Here is a 22,922-nt window from a genome sequence, read left to right as displayed (position 1 = left end):
GTTTCTGGCTTTTTCTAAATCATGATCCAAGAACAGAATGGTATCATCCGCATATTGTAAAATAGATAGTCCTCCTTCTACCAAATGAGGTATGACACTGGTGACTTGTCCAACTATCTTGGCCCTCTCAACAAGGGTAGCTAGCATATAAGCCACACTGTTAAACAAATGGGGGATGCAGAGTCCCCTTGACGAAGCTCCTTCCTAGTCTGAAAGTAATTGCCCACATCATCATTTATCTTGATGGCCACACTGAAAAGAGGAGAGGAGAGATGGGAACACTTTTTATGTATGTTTTAATCAGATATAAAAGCATTTGCATGAAATTTCTTTATCTTAGGTAGTTTAATGACATGCCTGAGAGGTCAGGTAATGTTACAATCTGGCTATATGGACAGATGTAAATGCACACAGGACTATCTAGGTTATGTGTGATTTAACCATCCTCCTATACTTCCTGTTGAACATGTGTACATGTACGTAGGTCTGGGTTTTGTATGCAGTACCTGTAGTGTATGTTGTCGGTGTCAAAACCGGCGGATCTCGGGTAGGGGGTCCCGATCTGTGCGTCTTAGGCTGATGGTAACAGGAAGCAAGGGACACAATGTTTACCCAGGTTCGGGCCCTCTCGATGGAGGTAAAACCCTACTTCCTGCTTGATTAATATTGAAGATATGTGGAATACAAGAGTAGATCTACCACGAGATCGTAGAGGCTAAACCCTAAGAGCTAGCCTATGATGGTATGATTGTAATTGTGATCGTCCTTCTAAGGACCATGCTCTCCGGTTTATATAGACACTGGAGAGCTAGGGTTTACATGGAGTCGGTTTACAAGGAAGGAAACATAATATCCGGATCGCCAAGCTTGTCTTCCACGCAAAGGAGAGTCCCATACGGACACGAGCCGAAGTCTTGAGTCTTGTATCTTGACGCTTCTATAGTCCGGACGATGTATATAGTCCGGCTGTCCGGATACCCCCTTATCCAGGACTCCCTCAGTAGCCCCTGAACTAGGCTTCAATGACGATGAGTCCGGCGCGCAGTCTTGTTTTCGGCATTGCAAGGCGGGTTCCTCCTCCGAATACTCCAAGGTTATCATCGAACACGTAGACCGTGTCTGGATCTGCAAAATGATCTTCAAATACCACCGTAGAGAGAATGATACTCCAGCTGACAACTTTTAGATGACGTGACATGCCATTAGGGCCAGGTCATTACTCGAACCATTTTTTCACAACCAGCCACAACGCGTATTGCGAGGCGGTTTCCTTGACACGTCCTGTCAAAGCAGAGATCATGTCCCCTTATCGCGGGATTCTCATCAATATGGGTATGGGTAATCCCCCCATGCCATCAATCGTGGCACTTGGGAAGTAAGCGATTCTCAACAGGCTAGTGGGGAGGCGCACCGCTTTCGTCGCCTCTATAAAGGGATAAGAGTTCCTCATTTTTACCCACGCCTTCTTCCTCCCATCGCATACTCTTGCCCCCTCGAGCTCCAGCGCCCTAGTCCAGGTCTTCTCCACATAGTTAGTCATGTCCGGAGCAGGAGGCAAGTGGGTGGCTTCCACCGCGACGGAGAAGAAGATCGCGAATCTCCGGGCGGCCGGATACTTGGCCGCAGACATAGCGCACCGGCTACCAGACGAGGGGCAGGTCATTCCAACTCCAGGACCCCACGAGAGGGTTGTGTTCCTTGCCCACTTCGTCCGTGGACTGGGGTTTCCACTCCACCCCTTCGTCCGCGGGCTTATGTTCTACTATGGGCTAGATTTTCATGATCTAGCTCCGAACTTCATCCTCAACATCTCGGCGTTCATCGTCGTGTGCGAGGCTTTCCTCCGCATCAAGCCTCATTTCGGCTTGTGGCTCCAAACCTTCTGCGTGAAGCCGAAGATTGTGAGCGGCTAGCAAGCGGAGTGCAGAGGAGCCATGGTGGGCAAAATGCCTAATGTCACCTGGCCTGAAGGCTCCTTTGTGGAAACCGTGAAGGGGTGGCAATCGGGGTGGTTCTACATCACCGAGCCACGCGACGCCAACTGGGCGCCGGCCCCCGAGTTCCGATCTGGAACCCCTATGCGGCTCACCTCCTGGGAACAGAAGGGCCTGTTATCGGGCGAATCTGTAGAGCTGACCGGACTCATCAACTACATCAAGGGCATGAAGGAAAAGAACATCAAGCTCGTGAACATGATCCAAGTCATGCTCATTCGCCTGATACTGCCATGCCAAAGGCGGGCATTCAATCTGTGGGAATTCGTCCTGGCCGAACACCGGACGCTCCAGAGGCTCTATGGCATGAAGCACAAGAACGCGTGGAAGGCGTTGTTCAAGGCCACCGAGGTACCTCCTCCCATAACCGAGGACCGCGGGCTCCACGCCGCACGGCAACCTACCCAGGTGAGTTCTCAGGCCGCCATCGGGTCCGGTTCTTTCCAATGTACTCATGAGGAATCCCTAAGTGATTGTGCATATTTGTTTTAGGAGTATGTGGAGACAGCGGAGCGGATCGACAGTCTGGCTCCGTTGTCGGAAAGCCCAGCCAATGATCTTCTGACGAAGATGCTGGTCCCGTTGCCCTATAAGGGGCCGGAGAAGAAGGCTGACAAGAAGGCACCGGGGACCCGAAAGGGTCTCCGAAGTAAGGTTGCACAAGCCTCGTCCGAAGATGACGAGGCGCACTCCTCCCCCGAAGGGGAAGAGGAAGAAGAAGGGGCCGCCCCGGCCGGAAAGGATGGGGGGCCTGAGACGGTGAATCAGGGGGCCAGGAGAGGCCCCTGGCGTAAGGCCGTCATACCCTTGTCGTCTGATGACGACGAGGCGGACTCCTCCCACGGAGGCGGGGAGGAACAAGGAGAAACACCACCTCCCCGTGTCCGGGGAGGGAAGAAGGGGAAGGCCGCCTCGGTGGGGGAGACTGGGACGTCCAAGAAGGGAAAAGCATCCCTTCCGGACTACTCCGCCACCGCCGCCGATAGCGAGGAAGGGTGGCTGCCCAGGAAGAAGCCCCTCGTGCGGTCATAAGTATCCGCACTCAGTCGTAATTTTCTCTTCATAATTTTGTTTATAATGCCGAACTTGTATACATTCCGGCCAGGGTCCATCCGGGAGTGTCGTCTTTGGACGGGTCCTTGAGTGAGTCAGCAATGAACTCACTCCTGACGGCCACGTCTCCTCGCCCTGCGGACAACACGGAGGTGGGTTCCCGAAGGCTCCCGACGATGGCGGAGGTGGCCCTAGAGGCGCCTCAGGGCGGTGTCCCAGGCGTCGGACTCGCGAGGTTCAAGGTGCCCGTGGATCGTGTCGATGAGAGCCACGGCAAGCCGGGCTCTCAGCCGAACACTGTTCCGGAGCCATTAGTGGTTCCGGACTTAGGCAGGCAGCCCCACGTTATGGAGGGAGGGCCGTCTGTATCAAGGACTTCCGTTGCGCCCCAGGCGCCGGATTGCCCTAGATGAAGAGCACCGTACTCTCATGAGTGCAGTGATTCAGAAGGTTTCGTCCGTCAAGAGCGGACTAACCGAAGCCTGCACCAGCCTCCTAACAGGGTTTGAGGTAAGCGGTGAAAATATGTGAAGTTGCCACCCGATAGGTAGTAGCCCCTGATACTCTGTTTGGTGTTCGGAAAGAAAAACCAAATGGAGGGTCAATTATAATCCGCAGGAGTCTGATAATAGGTTTGAATTGAAATAAACAGGTTGTGCTGCTGGCCGCTGCTGCTCGCACGGCCGAAATCGCCGGCCTGATGCAGGATTTAGAGCGGGCACAGGGAGAGCTCGGCCTCGCGAGGAGGCAGCTCGAAGAGAACAAAGGTGAATGATTCCCCTCTCTCATATAATAAATAGTAAATAAAATTTGATTATGCTAATGATGAGACGTCATGATGTGGTAACAGAGGCCGCCACCGAAGTGGCGTCTCTCAAGAAGGCGCTGTCCGAGGCCGAACACAAAGCGGCCTTGGGACTCAAGGAGCTCAAAAAGCAAGAGGCCCGAGTGGGCGAGGTACAAGAAGAGCTCTAGGAGCTCGGCAAGAAGCTCGAGTATGCGGAGCGGGAGCTTAAAGCAAAGGAGGCCGAGCTTGCGAAGGCCCTTACAAATACAAAAGATGCCAAGGCCGAAGCCAAGAGGGCTCAGCAAGAGATCCAGGAGGCCAAGAAAATTGCGGCGGGTAAGAAATTTTTTATGCAAAGCAAACATGTGGAGGAGGCGTTTCTTTTACTTACTCGAATCTGGAGCTCTCCAGGGGCATTCGCAGACCTGCCACGTAGCGTATCAGATGCCGCAGAGTTCTACCGTGCCCAGGAGGGGAGCTCAACGGAGAAGTTGTTCTGGTCCCAGTATGCTGGGGCCGAGCATGCAACGCCTCTGAGTGACCAACTGAAGTAGTTGGTCGAACTCCACAAGGCAACCGAAGTGGCTATGAAAGATCTCATAGTCCGGATATGGCCTGGCGAGCTTCTGCCCACCATCTACTTCGGCCTGATCAAGCGGATGGTGGATTCCTGTCTGCGACTGGAAGCCAACAAGCGATCCGTTTGCATCGAGGGTGCCCGTCGGGCCCTTGCCCGTGCCAAGGTGCATTGGGGCAAGCTGGATGCGGAGAAGCTGGTGAAGGACGGGCCACCGGAGGGCAAGCCGCATCGCGTCCCCGAGAAGTATTATGATGGCGTTATGAAGGGTGCTTGCCTCGTGGCTGATGAATGTAGCAAAGACATAATTTTTGAATGAATTCACTTCTGTCATGTTTGTAATTTAAAGACGAAGTTACTTGCGCTATGTAGCACTTTTGTAATTTAAAATATTACCTTCTGTGCGGCCGTTTATCAAATTCTGAAAGTAGGCCAGTCGTCGGATTCCGCCCCCATGTAACTAGTACTGGGGTGTTCGTGGAAAACCCGGACACTCTTTATAGAAATGTTTAGTCCCTTAAGGAGGTGTCCAGCGCAGCGAACCAGACAATCGGACTATACGGCTTTATAACCTTCACTTAGTCATAAAAAGTATATGATTTTAAATTTCGGCGAAGCCCCTAGAATCTGGAAGGTCGAATTGGGGCGCTATACACGCCTATATCGGACAAAGCCGAATTAACGCCTAAAGCGGAAAAATCTTTAAGGATTTTAAGACCTCTCGAACAGCGACCAGTCTCTCGCCACATCATGTCGGACAGTTTTGTGCTTTCTCTACTGAGGTGCTCGTCCGGCAGAACCAGGGCACAATCGCAGTAGTTCTCCCTGCGGTATCTTAGCCGAATTAATGAAAAGTAAGGCACCAAAGCAAGGGAGCCGGGCTATCCCAACCGTAACCCAAGACATGATTCGGAGCTGATGCATATAATGCTATAAGTTCAGGGTGCCGCACTGTTGAAAGTGTTCGGACTTGACTTGCCGTATTATGGGGTACCATAAGAAGCCCCTGGCAAACTACACGTACCAAAGTGTACGGATGCAAAATGAAATAGACATTTATAAAAAATGCTCAAATAAAAATAAGTAAGCTGACGCTATATGTGGTCTCCCATTGATAAATAGTACGTTTAAGCGTATGTTTACAATGTATGCATTAAGTGGAGACAAAATAGGATGATTTGACATATCCTATCTAGGGGCAGGCTGCGTACAGATAGATAAAGCAGGAATAATGATCGTAAATAAATTCCACCTGGGTGTTTCCTGCTATGCCCAAAGCTTGTTGCCTCTTGGGTTTCGTCTCCTATGTAAGTCCGACAATCCAGCTATTCTGGAGAAGCTACACTAAAGCAATGTCCTTAAAGGTGAATGGAAAGGTTATTAAGTGATACCGCACTATTGACTGATCCCCTGATACACCTCCGCCTGTGCCCATGGTATTTTGAGTGCATAATTGTGTACGCGTGGTACGAATGCTGCTTTGATGGGATTTGAGTGGAGGCCGGACTGCTAGTCCTGCTCTTGTCGTGCCTACTGATCTTGCTGCGGGGTGTTCCGCCCTCGCTTGATGGAGCTTGAAGATGTCGTCGCCGGATTGGTGGTTTGCCGGAGGAGGCCGCATTGTACTTCTGCCGCAAGGGCCGCAGTATGTTCTTCTGTACGGAGAGAGCGGTCCATATTCCCGTTGACTGTTATGACCCCGCGCGGGCCTGGCATCTTGAGCTTGAGGTATGCATAGTGTGGTACCGCATTGAATCTAGCAAATGCGGTTCGTCCGAGCAGGGCATGGTAACCACTGCGGAAAGGGACGATATCGAAGATTAGCTCTTCGCTTCGGAAATTATCCGGAGATCCGAAGACCACTTCCAATGTTATAGAGCCCGTGCAACGGGCCTCTACTCCAGGAATGACACCTTTAAAGGTGGTTTTGGTGGGCTTGATCCTTGAAGGATCGATGCCCATCTTCCGCACTGTGTCCTGATAAAGCAGGTTTAGGCTGCTGCCTCCGTCCATAAGGACTCTTGTGAGGTGAAATCCGTCTATAATTGGGTCTAAAACCAATGCAGCTGAGCCGCCGTGATGGATGCTAGTAGGATGATCCCTACGATCAAAGGTGATCGGACAAGCTGACCATGGGTTAAATTTGGGGACGACTGGCTCCATCGCATATACGTCCCGCAGTGCTTGCTTCCATTCCCGCTTGGGGATGTGGGTGGCGTAGATCATGTTGACCGTTTTCACCTGGGGGGGATTTCTTCTGGCCCCCCATGTTCGGACGCCGGGGCTCATCGTCATCGTCGTTGTGCAGCCCCTTGTCCTTGTTTTCGGCGTTTATTTTGCCGGCCTGTTTAAAGACCCAACAGTCTCTATTGGTGTGGTTGGCTGGCTTGTCTGGGGTGCCATGAATTTGGCACGAGCGCTCCAGTATACGGTCCAGACTGGACGGTCCTTGATTGTTGCGCTTGAATGGCTTCCTCCGCTGACTGGATTTCGATCCGCTGAATCCGGCATTGACCCTCGTATCCTCGGTGCTGTCGTTGTTGTTCCGTCGCTTGTGTCTGTTGCACCGTGGCTTGCCATTATTGTCCCGGACATCTGAAGTTCCAGAATGTGGCGTAGTGCTACTGCGAGCCAACCGGCTGTCCTCGCCCGCGCAAAAGCGGGTCATTAGTGTCGTAAGAGCTGCCATGGACTTGGGTTTCTCCTAGCCGAGGTGTCTGGCGAGCCACTCATCACGGATATTATGCTTGAAAGCCGCCAGGGCTTCGGCGTCCGGACAGTCGACTATTTGGTTCTTTTTAGTTAGGAACCGAGTCCAGAATTTCCTGGCTGATTCTCCGGGCTGTTGAGTTATGTGGCTCAAGTCATCGGCATCCGGAGGTCGCACATATGTGCCCTAGAAGTTGTCAAGGAATGCATCTTCCAGGTTTTCCCAACTGCCAATGGAATTTGCGGGCAAGCTTTTTAGCCAGTGCCGGGAAGGTCCTTTGAGCTTAAGGGGAAGATACTTGATGGCATGTAGATCATCTCCGCGGGCCATGTGAATGTGGAGAAGGAAATCCTCAATCCATACCGCGGGGTCTGTGGTGCCATCGTATGATTTGATGTTTACGGGTTTAAACCCTTCTGGGAACTCGTGATCCATCACTTCATCAGTGAAGCATAGGGGGTGTGCGGCGCCTCTATGTCGGGCTATGTCATGGCGCAGTCCGGCTGCGTCTCACTGGTTGTATTCAGCCCGGGTGAATTTGCTGTTAGTGTATCCGGTATGACGATCATCGTCATGTGCTTCGGCGCGCCCCCGCGATCATTAGATCGATCTTGGTTGTCCTGCGACGTTATCCAGTTTATCGCGCATGTCCTGAGTATTGCCCCGGGCCGTAGTAAACCGGTGCGGGGGTACGGGCTGGTATTTCGGCTGATATGTTGTTTTGTCCCGACCTCGAGGCGGTTGGTCAGCCGTGGGGCGCTCGAGTCCATATTCCTTGGCTCCCAGGACTTCTGTCCATCTTTCTGTGAGCAGATCTTGATCAGCTTGGAGCTGCTGTTGCTTCTTCTTCAGACTTCTCGCAGTGGCAATAAGCCGGCGCTTGAAGTGCTCCTGCTCTGCGGGGTCTTCGGGTATGCCGAACTCATCGTCGCCGAGGCTAATCTCGTCTTTGGAGAGGGGCATGTAGTCGTCCTCCTCCGGATACCCGTCCATCGCCTGTTCATCTGGGCTGTTATGCCCGTCTTCCTGTTCGACATGCTCGAAGGCGGGCTATTCGGGGTTGTATTCATCGTCGGCACCGTCCGGATTATTATCATCTCCGACGCCGGTATTGCCTTGGCGGGGCTTGGAGCGGCGCTGGCGATGCCCATGCTTTTCTTTCTTCTTGGAGGGGTTATCCTCCGTTGCCTCATCGCCATTCGTTTCTTTCGGAGTGTCCACCATATATATATCGTATGCAGAGGTGGCTGTCCACCGCCCTATGAGCGGTGACTCTTGTATGTCTCCTGCATCGTCGTCCATACCGTTGATGTCTTCAAAGTCAAAGTCGAGCACGTCGGTTAAATCATCGACCGTGGGGACAAAGTGGGTGGTGGGTGGGCAGCGAATTCCTTCGTCGCCTGCTTCCCACTCCAGCCGGACATAGTTTGGCCCAGAGTCTCCTGACAAAGAGAGAGACTTCAATGAGTTCAGCAATGTCGCCAAAGGGTGAGTGCTGAAAGATGTTTACAGCGGTAAACTCCATTACCGGAACCCAACCTGGCTCGGCTGGCTCGAGAGTGAGCGGACCAAGACCAACAGCCGGATATGAGTCCGAGGGTCCGGGATTACAGGCCTCCACAGCAGTGGGACCCGTGTTCGGCTCTATCGCTAATGAGTGTGCGGCCTGCGGAGCGGGGTCCAGCCCTTCGTCCATAGGCAACGCAACCTGCCCTGGATTTAGATCCAAGGCTGCTTCAGGGATGATGTCCCGGGCACTGTCCGACAGCAGGTCTAGGCCGTGCTCGTCATGGCTGTCCGGCGCTCCTGGCGCAGGCTCGAATCCGTCGAAGATCAAGTCTCCGCGGATATCCGTCGTATAGTTCAAGTTTCCGAACCTGATCTGGTGGCCAGGGGTGAAGATGTCGATCTGCTCCAACTGGCCAAGTGAATTGGCCCGCAGTGCGAGGCCGCCGAACACAAAGATATGTCTGGGGAGAAAAGTCTAACCCTGGACCGTGTTGTTGACGATTGAAGACGCCATCAAGCCTCGAAGCGACGACACAGAGGATCTCTCAATGAAAGCACCAATGTCGGTGTCAAAACCGGCGGATCTCGGGTAGGGGGTCCCGATCTGTGCGTCTTAGGCTGATGGTAACAGGAAGCAAGGGACACAATGTTTACCCAGGTTCGGGCCCTCTCGATGGAGGTAAAACACTACTTTCTGCTTGATTAATATTGAAGATATGTGGAATACAAAAATAGATCTACCACGAGATCGTAGAGGCTAAACCCTAAGAGCTAGCCTATGATGGTATGATTGTAATTGTGATCGGCCTTCTAAGGACCATGCTCTTCGGTTTATATAGACACCGGAGAGCTAGGGTTTACATGGGGTCGGTTTACAAGGAAGGGAACATAATATCCAGATCGCCAAGCTTGTCTTCCACGCAAAGGAGAGTCCCATCCGGATACGAGCCAAAGTCTTGAGTCTTGTATCTTAACGCTTCTATAGTCCGGACGATGTATATAGTCCGGCTGTCCGGATACCCCCTTATCTAGGACTCCCTCATCTGTCTCCCTCTGTATGTACGTGTATCTTAGGAGACAAGATACCGGTCGCACCCCTTGTACGTATATATATGTGCCTAGTGCACGATCAATCAATTATCGATGCACCAAATCATTCTCTATATGGTATCTATCGCAAGTCGATCCTACCGCTTCCGCAAACCCTAGCCGCTGCCTCGGGCCGCCGCCACCTCCCCTCCCCCACGCGCGCCTCCCCGCGCGCCCTCTCCTCCCTGCCGCCTCCCACCGCTGCACCGCTCCTCCTCAGCCGCGCTGCCTCCTTCCCCACGCAGCCATGTCGTCCAACGCCTCCACCTACTCCAACCCTTTCGCCGTCGACCCTGCTGAGATCCGCGACATCAACGTCCACGCACGCGTCCCCGTGGTCCTCGACGCCTCCAACTCCACGTACTTCGCGTGGCGAGAACAACCTCGTGGATCATGTGGATGGCACTGTTGACTCCCGCGCCATGGTGGACGACGTCGAGTGGACCGCGATCGACGTCACGATCATCCGGTGGTTCTTCACCACCATCTCCAAGGACTTGTTCCACACGGTCATGAGCGCCGGCAACGACGCCCGCGTCATGTGGGTCAAGCTGAACGGTCTCTTCACCGACAAAGACTTTCGCCCCGCTTTATATATAAAGCACCAACCAACCACAATCTGATACAAACACATGCCACCACAACTCACGCACACACCCAAGGCTAGATACATAGGCGCTAGACGCAGCAACACCACACCCAGCCACTACAAGAGCTATCGGGATCCTCAACCGTGAACATGCCACCGCGAAGAGATGTAGCTGCAGACGATGAACCGTAAATTTCAAGACGGCGCCTTCAGAAAGATTACGACACTGAAGATCAACAAAATGTTCAGAGCTCGCAAAGGCTTCCATGTTGGTGGCGCGTCTCTGAAGCTACGAGGAATCGACACATATTTCATTCGGACCGGATGACATGTGCATCTTTACTGGTCTATCTACCGGGCTATCAATGTTTTATCTTGTTGCGGTTCTTGAAGTAAAATATTTCAGCGTGTGTTGCAGGGTGCGAATCGACTTTGCCACCATTTGCAACCTGATGGCGTCCATGAAATTAAAGCTACACAGCCTGATGGAGGTGCCCCGTGTGAAATTAAACCATGATCTGGCACCATTTGTTTTGTCATGGAGCTTTTGCAGGACGAAGACAGGAGTTTACTTGTTGCAACTTGTAATTGACAGGAGTGAGAGCAGTCACACTCACGCCTGAAATTATGCATGTTAGAGCATCTCCACCCGTGCCCCCAACAAGCCCCCCAGACGACTTTGGCGCCAAAAAATCGGTCCAGTCACGCCCCCAAGGGCCCAGTTTTCGCCGGCTCGGGCCGAAATTGGCGTCGGTGGACCCAACCCGAACCCGGCGCACTGGGGGGCGCTCGGGGGCGCCGGGCGAATCGTTTTTGGCGCGAAAGAGCGCGGGCCCTCCTTGCCAGCGACTCGCCTCTCTTCTCGCCGCTTCGTCGTCCTCATCTCCTCGTTTCCCGCGGCGAATCAATGCCAAAGCTGCGCGCGCTACCGCGCCGGTCAGCCTCCATTGATGCCTCACGGGCGGCGCAGTGAAGACCGGACGACGCGCGTCCCCTCGCCCGCCACGCGTAACGCGGCGGCCACGCGTACTACGCGGCGCCTCCGCCTATATAAGCCGACCCCCAGCGCGCCGGAGACACGCACAGAGCCTCCACGTCGACGCGCCATTTCTCCCCCTTCCTCCCCTCCTCTCGCCTCTCCAGCTCGCCTCCTTTTCGAGGTCGAGTACCCGGTCCCGCCGGACATGCGGGTGCCCGGGGCATGGAGGATCAGCGTCGGCGGCGTCCTAGTGCCACCACCACCCACCGGGGCAGCGTGGCGTGCGAAGATCGTGTGTATCTGCGCCTCCCTGCCGCGGTCGGCGAGGGAAGGCCCGCGGTACGTCCCCGACAGCCCGCTCTAGGAGCCCTACTTTCGCCACCGCCACGCCGAACAGTTCGAGGCCACAAACGGCGTCGTGCCCTCCGGCAGGCTCAACTCCGAGGGGCGGCGCCGGTGGTGGTGCGTGCCTGGCCGCACGCTGGAGGCCGTCCTCGAGTACATCGAGGGCGGCAACACACCGAGGCCCGAGTACCCCGCTTCCCCGTCCTTCTCTCGTCGACGAGGGAGCTCGTGGACGCCGAGGCGCATGGAGCAGCCCGGGGCCTCCTCCTCCTCGTCCGGCCGCTCATCCGGCTCTCCCTGCCTCCGCCCCATCAAGCCGAAACCCCAGGACACGCCTGTCAGCGGGCGCACACGCAGCTCCAGCGTCCGCATCGGCGATTCCCCCCCCCTCTGGCCACTTCGTCCTCGTCGCGCCCAAGCCGGAGCCCGGCCTCCCTGCGGAGTACGAGGAGATAGCCCGGTCCGACGAGGAGGCCCTACAGTGGGCGCGGGACGACTACCTCCGCGACGAGATGGTCCGTCAGCGCCGGGCCCTGGACGAGATAGCCGCCCGCAAACGTGGGCGCGAGGACGAGCACGACGTCGTGATCCTCGACAGCGACGACGACGAGGACGCCCCCGGACCGTCCAACCCGCCGCGCCAACCGGGGGAGGGTTGCAGCAGGGACGGCGGAGGCGGCGACGACGATGACGACGACGACGACGGCGACGACAATGACGACGGCGGCGACTACACGCGGTTCTACAATCTCCTCGGCATGTAGAACTGCAAGGGCGGCGGGCGGCGGGCGGCGAGGATCGGCGAGGGAGACGGCGAGGAGCAGCCTAGTAGTTTTCTTTTTTCTTTTTTGTAAAATATGTTTAAATTTGAACGAACTCGCCGAAGTTTGCGTTGAATTTGCGTCGTGTTTGTGCCGTATTTAAAATTTTCAAACAACCATGGACGCCGCGACTGGGAGGCATCACGCCCCCAGCGCGCGGTTTAGCGCCGGTACACCTGCAGGGGCGATTTTTAACGTCTCCTGGGGCCAACGGCTGGAGATGCTCTTAGCAAGCACCAACCTCTGGAATTGTTCTTTGGTAAAATCTTCACTTCAGGTGTGAAGCGACAGCGTTGACGCGGTGCGCACCTACGTTGCAACAACGTTTCTGCGCCGTCATAAATCAAGCCCTGAACAAGTTACCGGGAGAAAAATCGCACTAGCTAGCTGGTAAATTAGGCAGCATGTGTCAGTAATACCACGTTTAGTTAGAGTTTTCGCCCAGTTTAGTACTTCCTTCGTTCGAAATTACTCATCTAAAAAATAAATGTATCTAGATGTATTTTAAGTTACAGATACAGAAATACTTAGCTAACGGGAGTTTACGCTTCCGTGGTAGTAGCCCGACGAAGAATTGGGTTTGTACTTCACTACTTGTACTCAACTTTCAGTTAGTCAAGCACAAGAAGCCTACAGCCACCACCCATCATCAGGAACATTCATCATCATTATCAGGCTAACACTGCCCTGCATGCGCGACTGGTGCATGTCGCTCCATTTCTGTATAATGTAACGCTCGTACGTATCGAGTTAATCCAGCTTAGGGCAACTCCAACGCATGACACTAAATGGTTCATCCACGTTTATTTGAGGGTAAACAGACAGAAAAGACCGTCCAACGCGCGGGGCAAATGAATCGATGTTTGTTTTTGATCCGCTGTCGACTTATTCCCAGTTCAACTTTAGGCCAAGTTTGCGGCCAAACTGACATGCGCGGACGGTGCGTGGCGCCTACCCATGTCCTCCCCTGACCCGCCCGTCAGGGACACATGCGCCCCTTTTTCTATTCCCCTCCTCCCACTCCAGCCGCACCCCGCCCCTCTCGTCCGAGCCGCCGCTGATGCCATTTTTTCGGACGTGTCGCTGTCCAACATGACCCCGCGCTCGGCCCTACCTTGTCGCAGCCCCCGTTCCCTCGACGCCCCGAGCTGTCCAATCCCGGCCACCTGATTTTAGCGCACCCGGCGGTCGGATTTGGAGTGGATCCGACCGAATTTAAGCTCACCCGGCTACCGTAGGCCACGCCGTGCCATGGACTGGCCGGGCACCGGGCCGATTAGCCCCGGCAAGGCTGCCAGGCCGCATGCAGGTACTGACTACGCCTCTAGCCGCTCGGATCTACCACGTTGGTGGTTCGCTGGCAAATACACGAATGGCCGTCGCCGGGCTCGGTGCTGGCCCAAAGGCTCGTCGGCGCACTGTTGCCGCTCATAAAGTGCGACGACTGCCCACATAAGGTGTTGTGCCACATGTCTACAACTTCGGAACATCCCAGATGGGTGTTCGTCAAATGTAAAAACGACGGGGTATGCGCTAGTCTAGCTTCGGTTGTGCTGTCGGGTTGGCTAGTTTTACTTACAGTCAAATATTTATTGTGTAGGTTGGATGCAACTTTTGGTATTGAAAATAAGAATACATTGATCTATTGATAGGACGCAATTTAATAGATGTTTGTGCACTTGTTGCTAGCTAGAATAGAGGTTAGAGATAAGACTAGATGCGAATAAGCAAGGTCCACTTCTTTAGACTTGAAGAAGAAATAAGCACGCAATATCGAGACTCCGTAGTTCAACAATGAATGCATCGAGAACGCACTAATCCAACTTGCGGAAGCAGTTACGGAAGTTGGGTATATTATAAAAGGTCTTCTTGTGGTTCTTGTTTTCTTTGGTCTTTCTATTCTAGTCAAGATTTGATGATATGCTTCAATGTATCAAAAATCAGTGATGAAAATAAAAGATATGTATTGCAAAAAAATATATGCAGATGAGATGCGGTCGAAATACGGCCGACACATCCACAAGTCCGGACGAACACGACCTCATTACCACTCCAAACAGACAAAAAATGAATAAAACGGACATCCGTTTGGATCATGCGTTGGAGTTGCCCTTAGCGCGACCTCATTGCAGCCCATCGGCCAGTACCGGGGTCACCCCTCGTGGCCTTGTCGTTGCTCGCCGCCGCTCTGGAAACAAGTGGCGGAGCGGCGCTCCTGGCTGGCCCGGGCAGGTGTGAACCAAGTGCTTTCATTTTCCAAGACAAGATCCATCGAGACCGTCGTCCGTGGTGGTTAGATCTTGACCGTTCCGGTCTCAGACAAGATTCTCCATGCACGTTGCACATTTCAAAACGAGTTACCACGTTGAAAGGCTGCCTAGAGATCGAAACAAACAATCTTTTACCAGTGACGCCTCTATCAGATCAGATCAGACAGCCTAAAAAACACGGCCGGGGTATTGCCTCTATGTTATGTTTTGAACCTCATCCTCTGCTCCGGTTGCACGCTCCATCGACTGCCTCCGGCACCGCATCGGTCGTGCTCGTGCTCCCAGCCGGCCATACCCCTGGTACGTACCTCTGTTGGAGATTAATGGGATTCACTTCTGCTCCCTTTGTCTACAGCTAGAGCTAGCTCTTTGCGTTTTGATTTCCCCCCTGCTTTGGCCTTCTGATGTTAAGTGATTCGATTCAAATGGCACTTGTGTGTAATAGCCTGTGATCCCGATACTCGGAACTTTTTACCATCTGCTATGAAGGAAATGTCCACAAATCAAATCTACTACGGCGTACCAAAATATAAGACGTTTTTTGCAGTTTAATTATTTTGATTGATTTGATACGGAGGGAGTTCAAACTTATTTCTAAAGTTCAAACTTAATTTTCCGCTATTAAAAGTTCCAAACCTTCTTACCATCTGCAATTAGCAGGACCCCTGCAAGCTGCCTGATAGATAGTTTTGCCTCTCCTACCCGACCCCCACCCCGCGTTGTCTTCTCCACATCTGGTGAGAGGTGACGACGCAGCTCCGCCATGGCCCAGGTTACCGCGCCCTCCGCAGGAGGTGGCGCGGCGCGGCGGCGCCTCCGCGTCCGCGCCAACTCCCCCGGCCAGGGCGACCATGCGCTTCGCCGCCTCGCCAGCACCGCATCCTGCCGCCGCCGCGCGCTCGCTTCCCGCCTCCGGCCGCTCTGTAGGTACAGCTTGGAGCTTAAATCCGAACCGCGCGATCATATCGAGCTTGGAGTATTTTTTTTAGAGAAAATTAGTGGACTGTCATTAATTAATTTCAACATCAGTACACTCATGAATCATTTACAATATGGCGAAAGCAATTCACCATTCTCTGCAAGGCGCCGTAATACAACAGCCAAAAAGCAAGATGCATATTTCGTTTTTTATTACATATTATTATATTTTTTTTAAAAGGAAGATGATCCCGGCCTTTGCATCTGGATGATGCATGTAGTTATTTTATTAATTACTCCCTCCGTTTTTTTAGTCTGCATGATCAAAGTCAAACTTTGTTAATTTTGACTAAGTTTATAGAAATATATATTAAGATTCATAATATAAAATCAATATTGTTATATGCATCACGAACTTAATTTTCATACCGTATAGCTATAGTATTGTAGATGTTGGTATTTTTTTCTACAAAGTTGGTCAAATTTTACAAAGTTTGACTTTAACCAAATTTTATATGCAGACTAAAAAGAAATGGAGGGAGTATTTACAAAGGCCTCTACATCTAGTTGATGAAGGGGTGCCGATTACCAAACAAACCTCGCACCAAAGCCTAACATCTAAAGCCGAAGGCCCCAACCAAGCCACATTGCCGGGTCTGGCACACACCAGTTTGGCACACTCTCAGATACCGTCGCCGCCGTCATACGCTGATCCATCTTCAGCAGGTACTAATGCATCGACCTTGCTAGGCCTGCCGTCAACACCACCACGGCGTCAGACAATGCCACCTTTCTACGCACGTCCATCATCACACCTCCGGCGTCGAGACTCTGCTGCACCACGCCGCTGAGGCTCCACATCATCGATGCGTGACATGAATCGCCGCTCCACCGCTAAAACCGTCCACTGGTCCCTCGAGCCAATGCACACCTCCAAGAATGACGCCCCCAAGGGGGAAATGACACAAGAGCGCCGCCATCATCCGATCAACTGATCAAGGGTTTCCCCTGGAGGTAGCGGGAGGAGTTGGGAGCTTCACCTCGATGATGCCTCCATGAAGGAAACGACGCCAAGGGCGTCACCATCACCTGCTCCGGCCACCAGCCGAAGACCAGGTTTTCACCCGGATTTGTCCTAAGAAAATCCAATCGACAACTTGTGCACCATCCAGACCGCCTTCAAAGCCCCAGATTTAGCCACCCAGATCCCACGACCATCCATAACAGCACTACCACCGTGGGAGCCCTGGCACACCGGCCACTGCCTATGTGTGCTACCACTAGAGCCTGGGAGGAGGGCTACCACCCCACCTCGCCAAGCTGCAAGAGCCACCGAGAGGGAACCCGCGCGCTCGTCACCGTCTCTGATCCGAACAAATCCGAAGCCAAAACCACCAGATCGCCGGTGCAGATCCGCCTTGGACAGGGACAACACCACGCCATGCCACCGCGAGAGGTCCGAGCTTCACCTGCCACCACCTTCCAGGGCCGCCGCCCCAGGATCCAGGCCGGACGTCGCCGTTGCCACCAGTCACATCCCGCCGCCGCCGTACAGCTGAGCCGCCGGCCACCGTAGCCATGGCCGTCGTGATCGCACGGACGCGCCGATCGGCCAACACCACCTGCTCTTCCACGTCGCCATGCAGCGCCGCCGCCGCTGCCCACCACCACGCCGCCGCCCTGTGCCGTCGCCGGAGGCGATCCGCTGCGCCGCCGCGACCCAAATCCGGGAGAAGCACCCCAGCGTCATTGGGTGACCCGTCTCACCCGATCCCGACGCGGGAGGAAGAGGGCCTCCGCCACCACCGTCGGCCGCTCGGCGCTTCGCCCGGCGGCTTCCTCCAGCGGCGACGAAGGAGAGGAAGGGGATAGAGGTGGCCCGGCGGCTAGGTTTTCTTGGGTGTCTGCCCGAGCCGCCCTACGGGGGGCGACGCGGGGGCGTTCATGGGGCGTGGGGACACGGGAGCCACATATTATTATAAATAAAAATATACTTATGTTTTGTCTACTGTAAAAAAATTACTCTTGTGTTTTGACCAGAAGGTTAGCATATCATTTTATTTGCAAGGTTACTTCCTTTGATGTAAATCTTTGAACCCATCCAACCCCTGCTATTAACTTCAGTTGTTTCTATAGCATAAGCATACACAGGTGTTTTCACTTTCAACTTTCAGACAATTAAGAAGTGATAACATCGAAGTTTTTTCGAGATGCTCTCTTTTTCCTTCAGCATAGCAGACAATTGCTTAATTTGACCACACTAATTGCAGTTGCAGGGACTTGATATGGCGCCGGTGCTAGTGCTTGGTGCCATTGTACTCATGCTGAACCTTGCATCTATATCATCATTGCAGCCTCACCACGGATGCAAAACGCGTTGTGGTGACGTAGAGATCCCATATCCATTTGGCATTGGTACCGGCTGTGCTATCGAACAAGGCTTCGAGATCAGCTGCAGCAGGACTGCCGATGGGATCGAGAGGCCATTCATAAATTACTGGGAGGTTCTAAACATCTCGGCAACCCGTGGTCAATCCCGAGCTTTGGTAACCATCCCGACGTATTGCTACAATTCTAGTACAAGAGAAATGGGTGCCTACATTTGGGGTTTCGAATTAACTTGGCCCTATCGGTTTTCGCACGTGCACAACAAGTTCATAACCATTGGTTGCAACACAATTGGGTACATCTACAACACCAACGGCAGGACAAGGAATACAACAGGATGTGTTTCGGTGTGCGGGAGCCCACAAGACCTGACAAATGGCTCGTGCGTTGGTGTTGGCTGCTGCCAAAATGTCGTTCCCAAGGGCTTAATGGGCTACAATGTCTATTTCTATGATGTGGATTATGTCAATACTTCAAATAGTTGGTACTTCAACCCATGCAGCTATGCCGGCTTGGTGGAAACAGAGGCATTTTTCTTCAGCTCCGATTATGTAACAACTACAAGGTTCAATGATACCTACAAGGGACGGCAGCCGGTGGTGCTTGATTGGGTGATAGGGAATGCAACATGTGAGGTGGCCCGTAGAAACATGTCTTCCTATGCATGCCGTAGCGGAAACACCGTGTGCGTGGATTCGTCCAACGGCCTAGGTTACCTGTGCAACTGCTCCGTTGGATACCAAGGGAATCTGTATATCTCTGGTGGATGCACAGGCAAGTTCCTCCCCTTCCTCTGCTTGCATTTTTAGTTTTTTTTACAGCTGTCTCAAAAGGATTTGTGGAATGGACAGATGTGTATAATAGCATTTTTTTTCTCTCTGAAGCATGTACAAAATCAGAATAATAAAAGCAAATCAGGGGTTAGATTGTGTGGATTATGTCTCTTGAGCAATGGGGGTAGCAGATCAACTTATATAAATACTTATGTAATAGTAGATAAACATTACTGGTAACCAACAACCTATACAAATGGAAATGGAGAACAAACCATTATATACTAAAATATATTCCTGTGTTGATCAAATTGTTACATTACACTTGCCTTTCATCTTGAATACCATCTCACTTGCATCATTGATTAAAAAATACCTTTGTGCTTAACTTTTCACTTTGACTCATAGTCGATACTCATTCGAGTAGAACTGTGACCCAATTCTATAAAGAGAAGTCTAGTTCAAGTGCCACTTTATATTTATGTACTGATACTCCAATCTTCATATATGTTTGTATTACCATCGAAAGACTAAGTTGGGATCAGGTATTTTGTTTGATTTTCACTGCAGATGTTAATGAATGTGAGCAGAGTCCAAGCCCGTGCCCCGAGTCCGCAACTTGCCAAAACACAGTTGGAGGATACCATTGTTCGTGCCCTTTTGGCAGCAGTTTTGCAAAGGAAACAAATTCTTGCACCAATCGCTTTATAGGTAAACCACCAAAAGTTAGTACCTTGCTTTATTGAACTTACAATCGATGATGCACCGTCTTAGATTCTGAAAGATGATCTTTGCTATTTAATCTGGTAAATGTTTTGTGTTTTGGTGAGAGCAGCAAAGTTGTTGTTCTCTTCATTGGCTGGTACTAATGTGTAAGAGGCTTGTCACTTTTATGCTCTGTCACGGCCAAAATTCGGGTTTTGCTTTTACGTTTACTAGAAGCAGAACGTTAGTCCTTTGATTTTAAAAATGAAATGACGCAGTCACCACTATCACCAGCAACCCACAAACGAAAGAAATGTCGTTACCTACAAAAGGAAAAAAAAACTTTTATGCATCTAACTATTACATATGGATATGTTTGCAGGGGTTGTTATTGGACTAAGCTCTGGCATTGGAGCTCTATTTCTTGCGTCGATTTCAACTTTGTTGGTTCGGATGTGGAAGAGAAGCACTAAAAGTAGAGTTCGAAAGGCACACTTCAGGAAAAACAAAGGCCTTGTCTTGGAACAGTTGATCTCATCTGATGAAAGTGCCACACATAGCACTAAAATATTTTCCTTGGATGAGTTAGAAAAGGCAACAGACAATTTTGACTCCACACGCATTCTAGGCCTCGGAGGGCATGGCACTGTTTACAAGGGGATTTTATCCGATCAACGTGTTGTGGCCATAAAAAAGTCCAAAATGGCCGATCAAAGAGAGATCGATCAATTCATAAATGAGCTTGCAATTTTATCACAAATCAGTCATCGAAACGTGGTAAAACTTTTTGGATGTTGCCTTGAGTCAGAGGTGCCTTTGCTCGTGTATGAGTTCGTCTCCAACGGGACATTGTCTGAACTTCTTCATGGTGACCACCTGAGTGGTAGAAGCTTGTTAACCTGGGGCGATCGTATCAGAATTGCTAGTGAGGCGGCAAGTGCTCTTGCTTACCTCCATTCCGCTGCCGCAATACCAATCTTTCATAGAGATGTGAAATCTACCAACATACTCTTAACAGATAACTTCAGTGCAAAGGTGGCAGACTTTGGTGCCTCGAGATCCATCTCCATCGATGAAACTCGTGTGGTCACAGCAGTGCAGGGCACATTTGGGTACTTGGATCCTGAGTATTACCACACCGGCGAGCTAACCGAGAAGAGCGATGTTTACAGCTTCGGTGTGATAATAGTCGAGCTTCTCACTAGGAAGAAGCCGGTCTTCCTCAACTCCCGGTGTGAAAAGCAAAACTTATCTCATTACTTTCTTCAAATGCTACAAGATAACACTTTGATGGAGATGGTCGATGTTCAAGTTATCGAGGAAGGCAAGAATAGACAGATCGCTGAGATGGCTGCCCTTGCGAGGGTGTGCTTGAGGCACAGAGGAGAAGAGCGGCCTACCATGAAAGAAGTGGAGCTTAGGCTGCAGCTCCTGAGGGGCAAGATGATAATGGAGAAAAACCACGAGCTAGAGAGCGAGGGTGAAGCCATGCCATTGTTGCCTTCAAACTGTTCCACTTATTTCAGCGCTAGCTCCGGCCCACGGCACGGTGAGTTCTTCTCGGCTGCCAATCATTCAGCTCAGGATGTCACCAGATGCTACACTATGGAGCAGGAGCTTGTTTCCTGGACCGACATACCTCGTTGAATTTAAATGGGACTCTTTTAGTTTGTCATAGCAACATCTTTTATGTGCCACTGGATTGGTGTGCTTTGATTTACGACTTATGTTTCAATCTTCGAGTTGCAATTTATATTTGATTGGGATATATGTCAGGCTAGTGTGGGGTGTCAGAGACAATCAGTGTCAGACGTCGTAATCTGAAAGGTCTCTGTTCAGTGAAACAACTTACCCCCAAAAAATGTATGGTTTTGTGAAATTCTAGCCATTAATAGTTAATGTTTTGTGATATTTGCTCCGAATAATTCCTGGCCATCTCCTCCTGCATTTGTAGTGGTCGCCTCTGCTAGTAGTTCCTGAGCAAGTCAAGTCTGATGCATTAGTGTGCAGTTTCAGAAGACACTAGCCAACAAATAAACAGCTGCTCCTTCAATTCCCAAATTTATGTTTTGGCTTGCTGAATCCTTTCTTTTCTGTCATTTTCCAATGGAACTGGAATCCAAAAACCAGGCAATTATATATGTGCCCATCACTGCCAGAGCCATCAGAAAACTTCTCCGGCCGGCGTTTGAGCTAGCGGCGGCCGGCGTTCCAGAAAGTATATGCAAACTGTATCATTGTCGTATGATTTGCACTCGGCTCCACCTTACACGCAGCGCTCCCCTTACGCCCCGTTCAAAAGCCAACACTTCGTTTTTTGATAATGAAAATGAAAAGGAAAAAAGTAAGCAATTGGCGAAGCAAGAACCTTAATATTCAGATGAACAAGTTAATGGGAGAAAACTCACTAGATTATTTTTCTTCCTTTGTCAGCTTTCGTATGTCATGAGTTGGCTGGAGTTTTGCCCAAGTCTATGTGTGTGTTTGTGTGTTTGTGGCAAACCAAGTCTCCCATGTTGAACATTTCAAAAGGAGCCACCATGTCGAAAATGTTGTCAGTCACACTCACACCTCTATCAGACAAAAACCAATGTCCCTTCCCATTCTTCCTGACACCAGATTCCATTCATTCCTTTTGGTCCCTGCTTCAGTTGGAGGTCTCCGGCACGGCACGGCACCTCGATCACATCGATCGTGCTTCCTTCACTCCGTTTGGCCGGCGGCCATTTTTACCCCAGGTAATTAATTCAGTTTGAGATGACTGGATTTCCGGAGTTCACTTCTGCTCCTACTACTCACGCTCCTCGTGCTGCTCCAAGTAGCTAGCTCTGTGGTTTCTGTGGCCATCGCTCTGCTTTAGCTTGGTAAAGTTCATGTCAAACCAGCTTGGTTTTGTGTAGCATATCTTTGAAGAGTGTCAACAGAACAAATTGTAGTACACGCATACTAGTATGATCTAGTAGTAATAAATATATACTAATGTTTCTCTAGAATTAAGCTGTAATGTGCAAAGTCTCATGTAGTAGCAGCAGCAGTATTTCCTTCTGTTTCCTTTTTTTTTTTGAAAGATTCTGTTTCCTATTCTTTTGAGTGAGATGTCACTGGACCTCTTGCCTTCTTCACTTCCCCTCTTCTCCTCTTCTGCACCACCGGCGAGATCAGTTAGCCTCCCTCCCAGCAGTCCGGCACACTGCCACATGGGACCCTCGGTTCCCCAGCGCGTTTCCGCCTCATCGACGCCGCATCCTGCAGCGGCACTCCAACTTGCGCCATCCATGCCCGCACTCGCTCGCTTCCCTGCCTCCCAACGCTCTGTAGATATAGCTCACATCCAAATTGAGCAATTAAAATTGACCAATGTTTTCTTATAAGTGTCCAATTTAGTTTATCTAATCCAAAAGCAAGAAACATTCTT

General features: G+C 51.4%; 1 protein-coding gene across 1 annotated transcript; it reads left to right on the top strand.

The window, feature by feature from the left end:
* Positions 1-17,917: 17,917 nt before the first annotated feature.
* Positions 17,918-21,278, top strand: LOC123116667 (wall-associated receptor kinase 5-like). The gene is made up of 3 exons (XM_044537600.1): positions 17,918-18,803; positions 19,373-19,513; positions 19,890-21,278. The coding sequence occupies exons 1-3, from the start codon at positions 17,927-17,929 to the stop codon at positions 21,152-21,154; spliced, it is 2,283 nt and encodes a 760-aa protein (XP_044393535.1). The 5' UTR covers positions 17,918-17,926; the 3' UTR covers positions 21,155-21,278.
* The last annotated feature ends 1,644 nt before the right edge of the window (positions 21,279-22,922 follow it).

Source organism: Triticum aestivum, chromosome 5B (genome assembly GCF_018294505.1).
Source record: "Triticum aestivum cultivar Chinese Spring chromosome 5B, IWGSC CS RefSeq v2.1, whole genome shotgun sequence".
Lineage (NCBI taxonomy): Eukaryota > Viridiplantae > Streptophyta > Magnoliopsida > Poales > Poaceae > Triticum > Triticum aestivum.
The sequence above is the reverse complement of the archived record's forward strand: the minus strand, read 5'-3'. Positions and strand labels throughout refer to the sequence as shown.

Bases quoted from the DNA above. Each gene is read 5' to 3' on its own strand.
- LOC123116667 (XM_044537600.1), top strand. From the start codon at position 17,927: ATGGCGCCGGTGCTAGTGCTTGGTGCCATTGTACTCATGCTGAACCTT. The intron at 18,804-19,372 runs GCAAGTTCCTCC...TTTTCACTGCAG, and splicing joins TATCTCTGGTGGATGCACAG to ATGTTAATGAATGTGAGCAG. The intron at 19,514-19,889 runs GTAAACCACCAA...ATATGTTTGCAG, and splicing joins TTGCACCAATCGCTTTATAG to GGGTTGTTATTGGACTAAGC.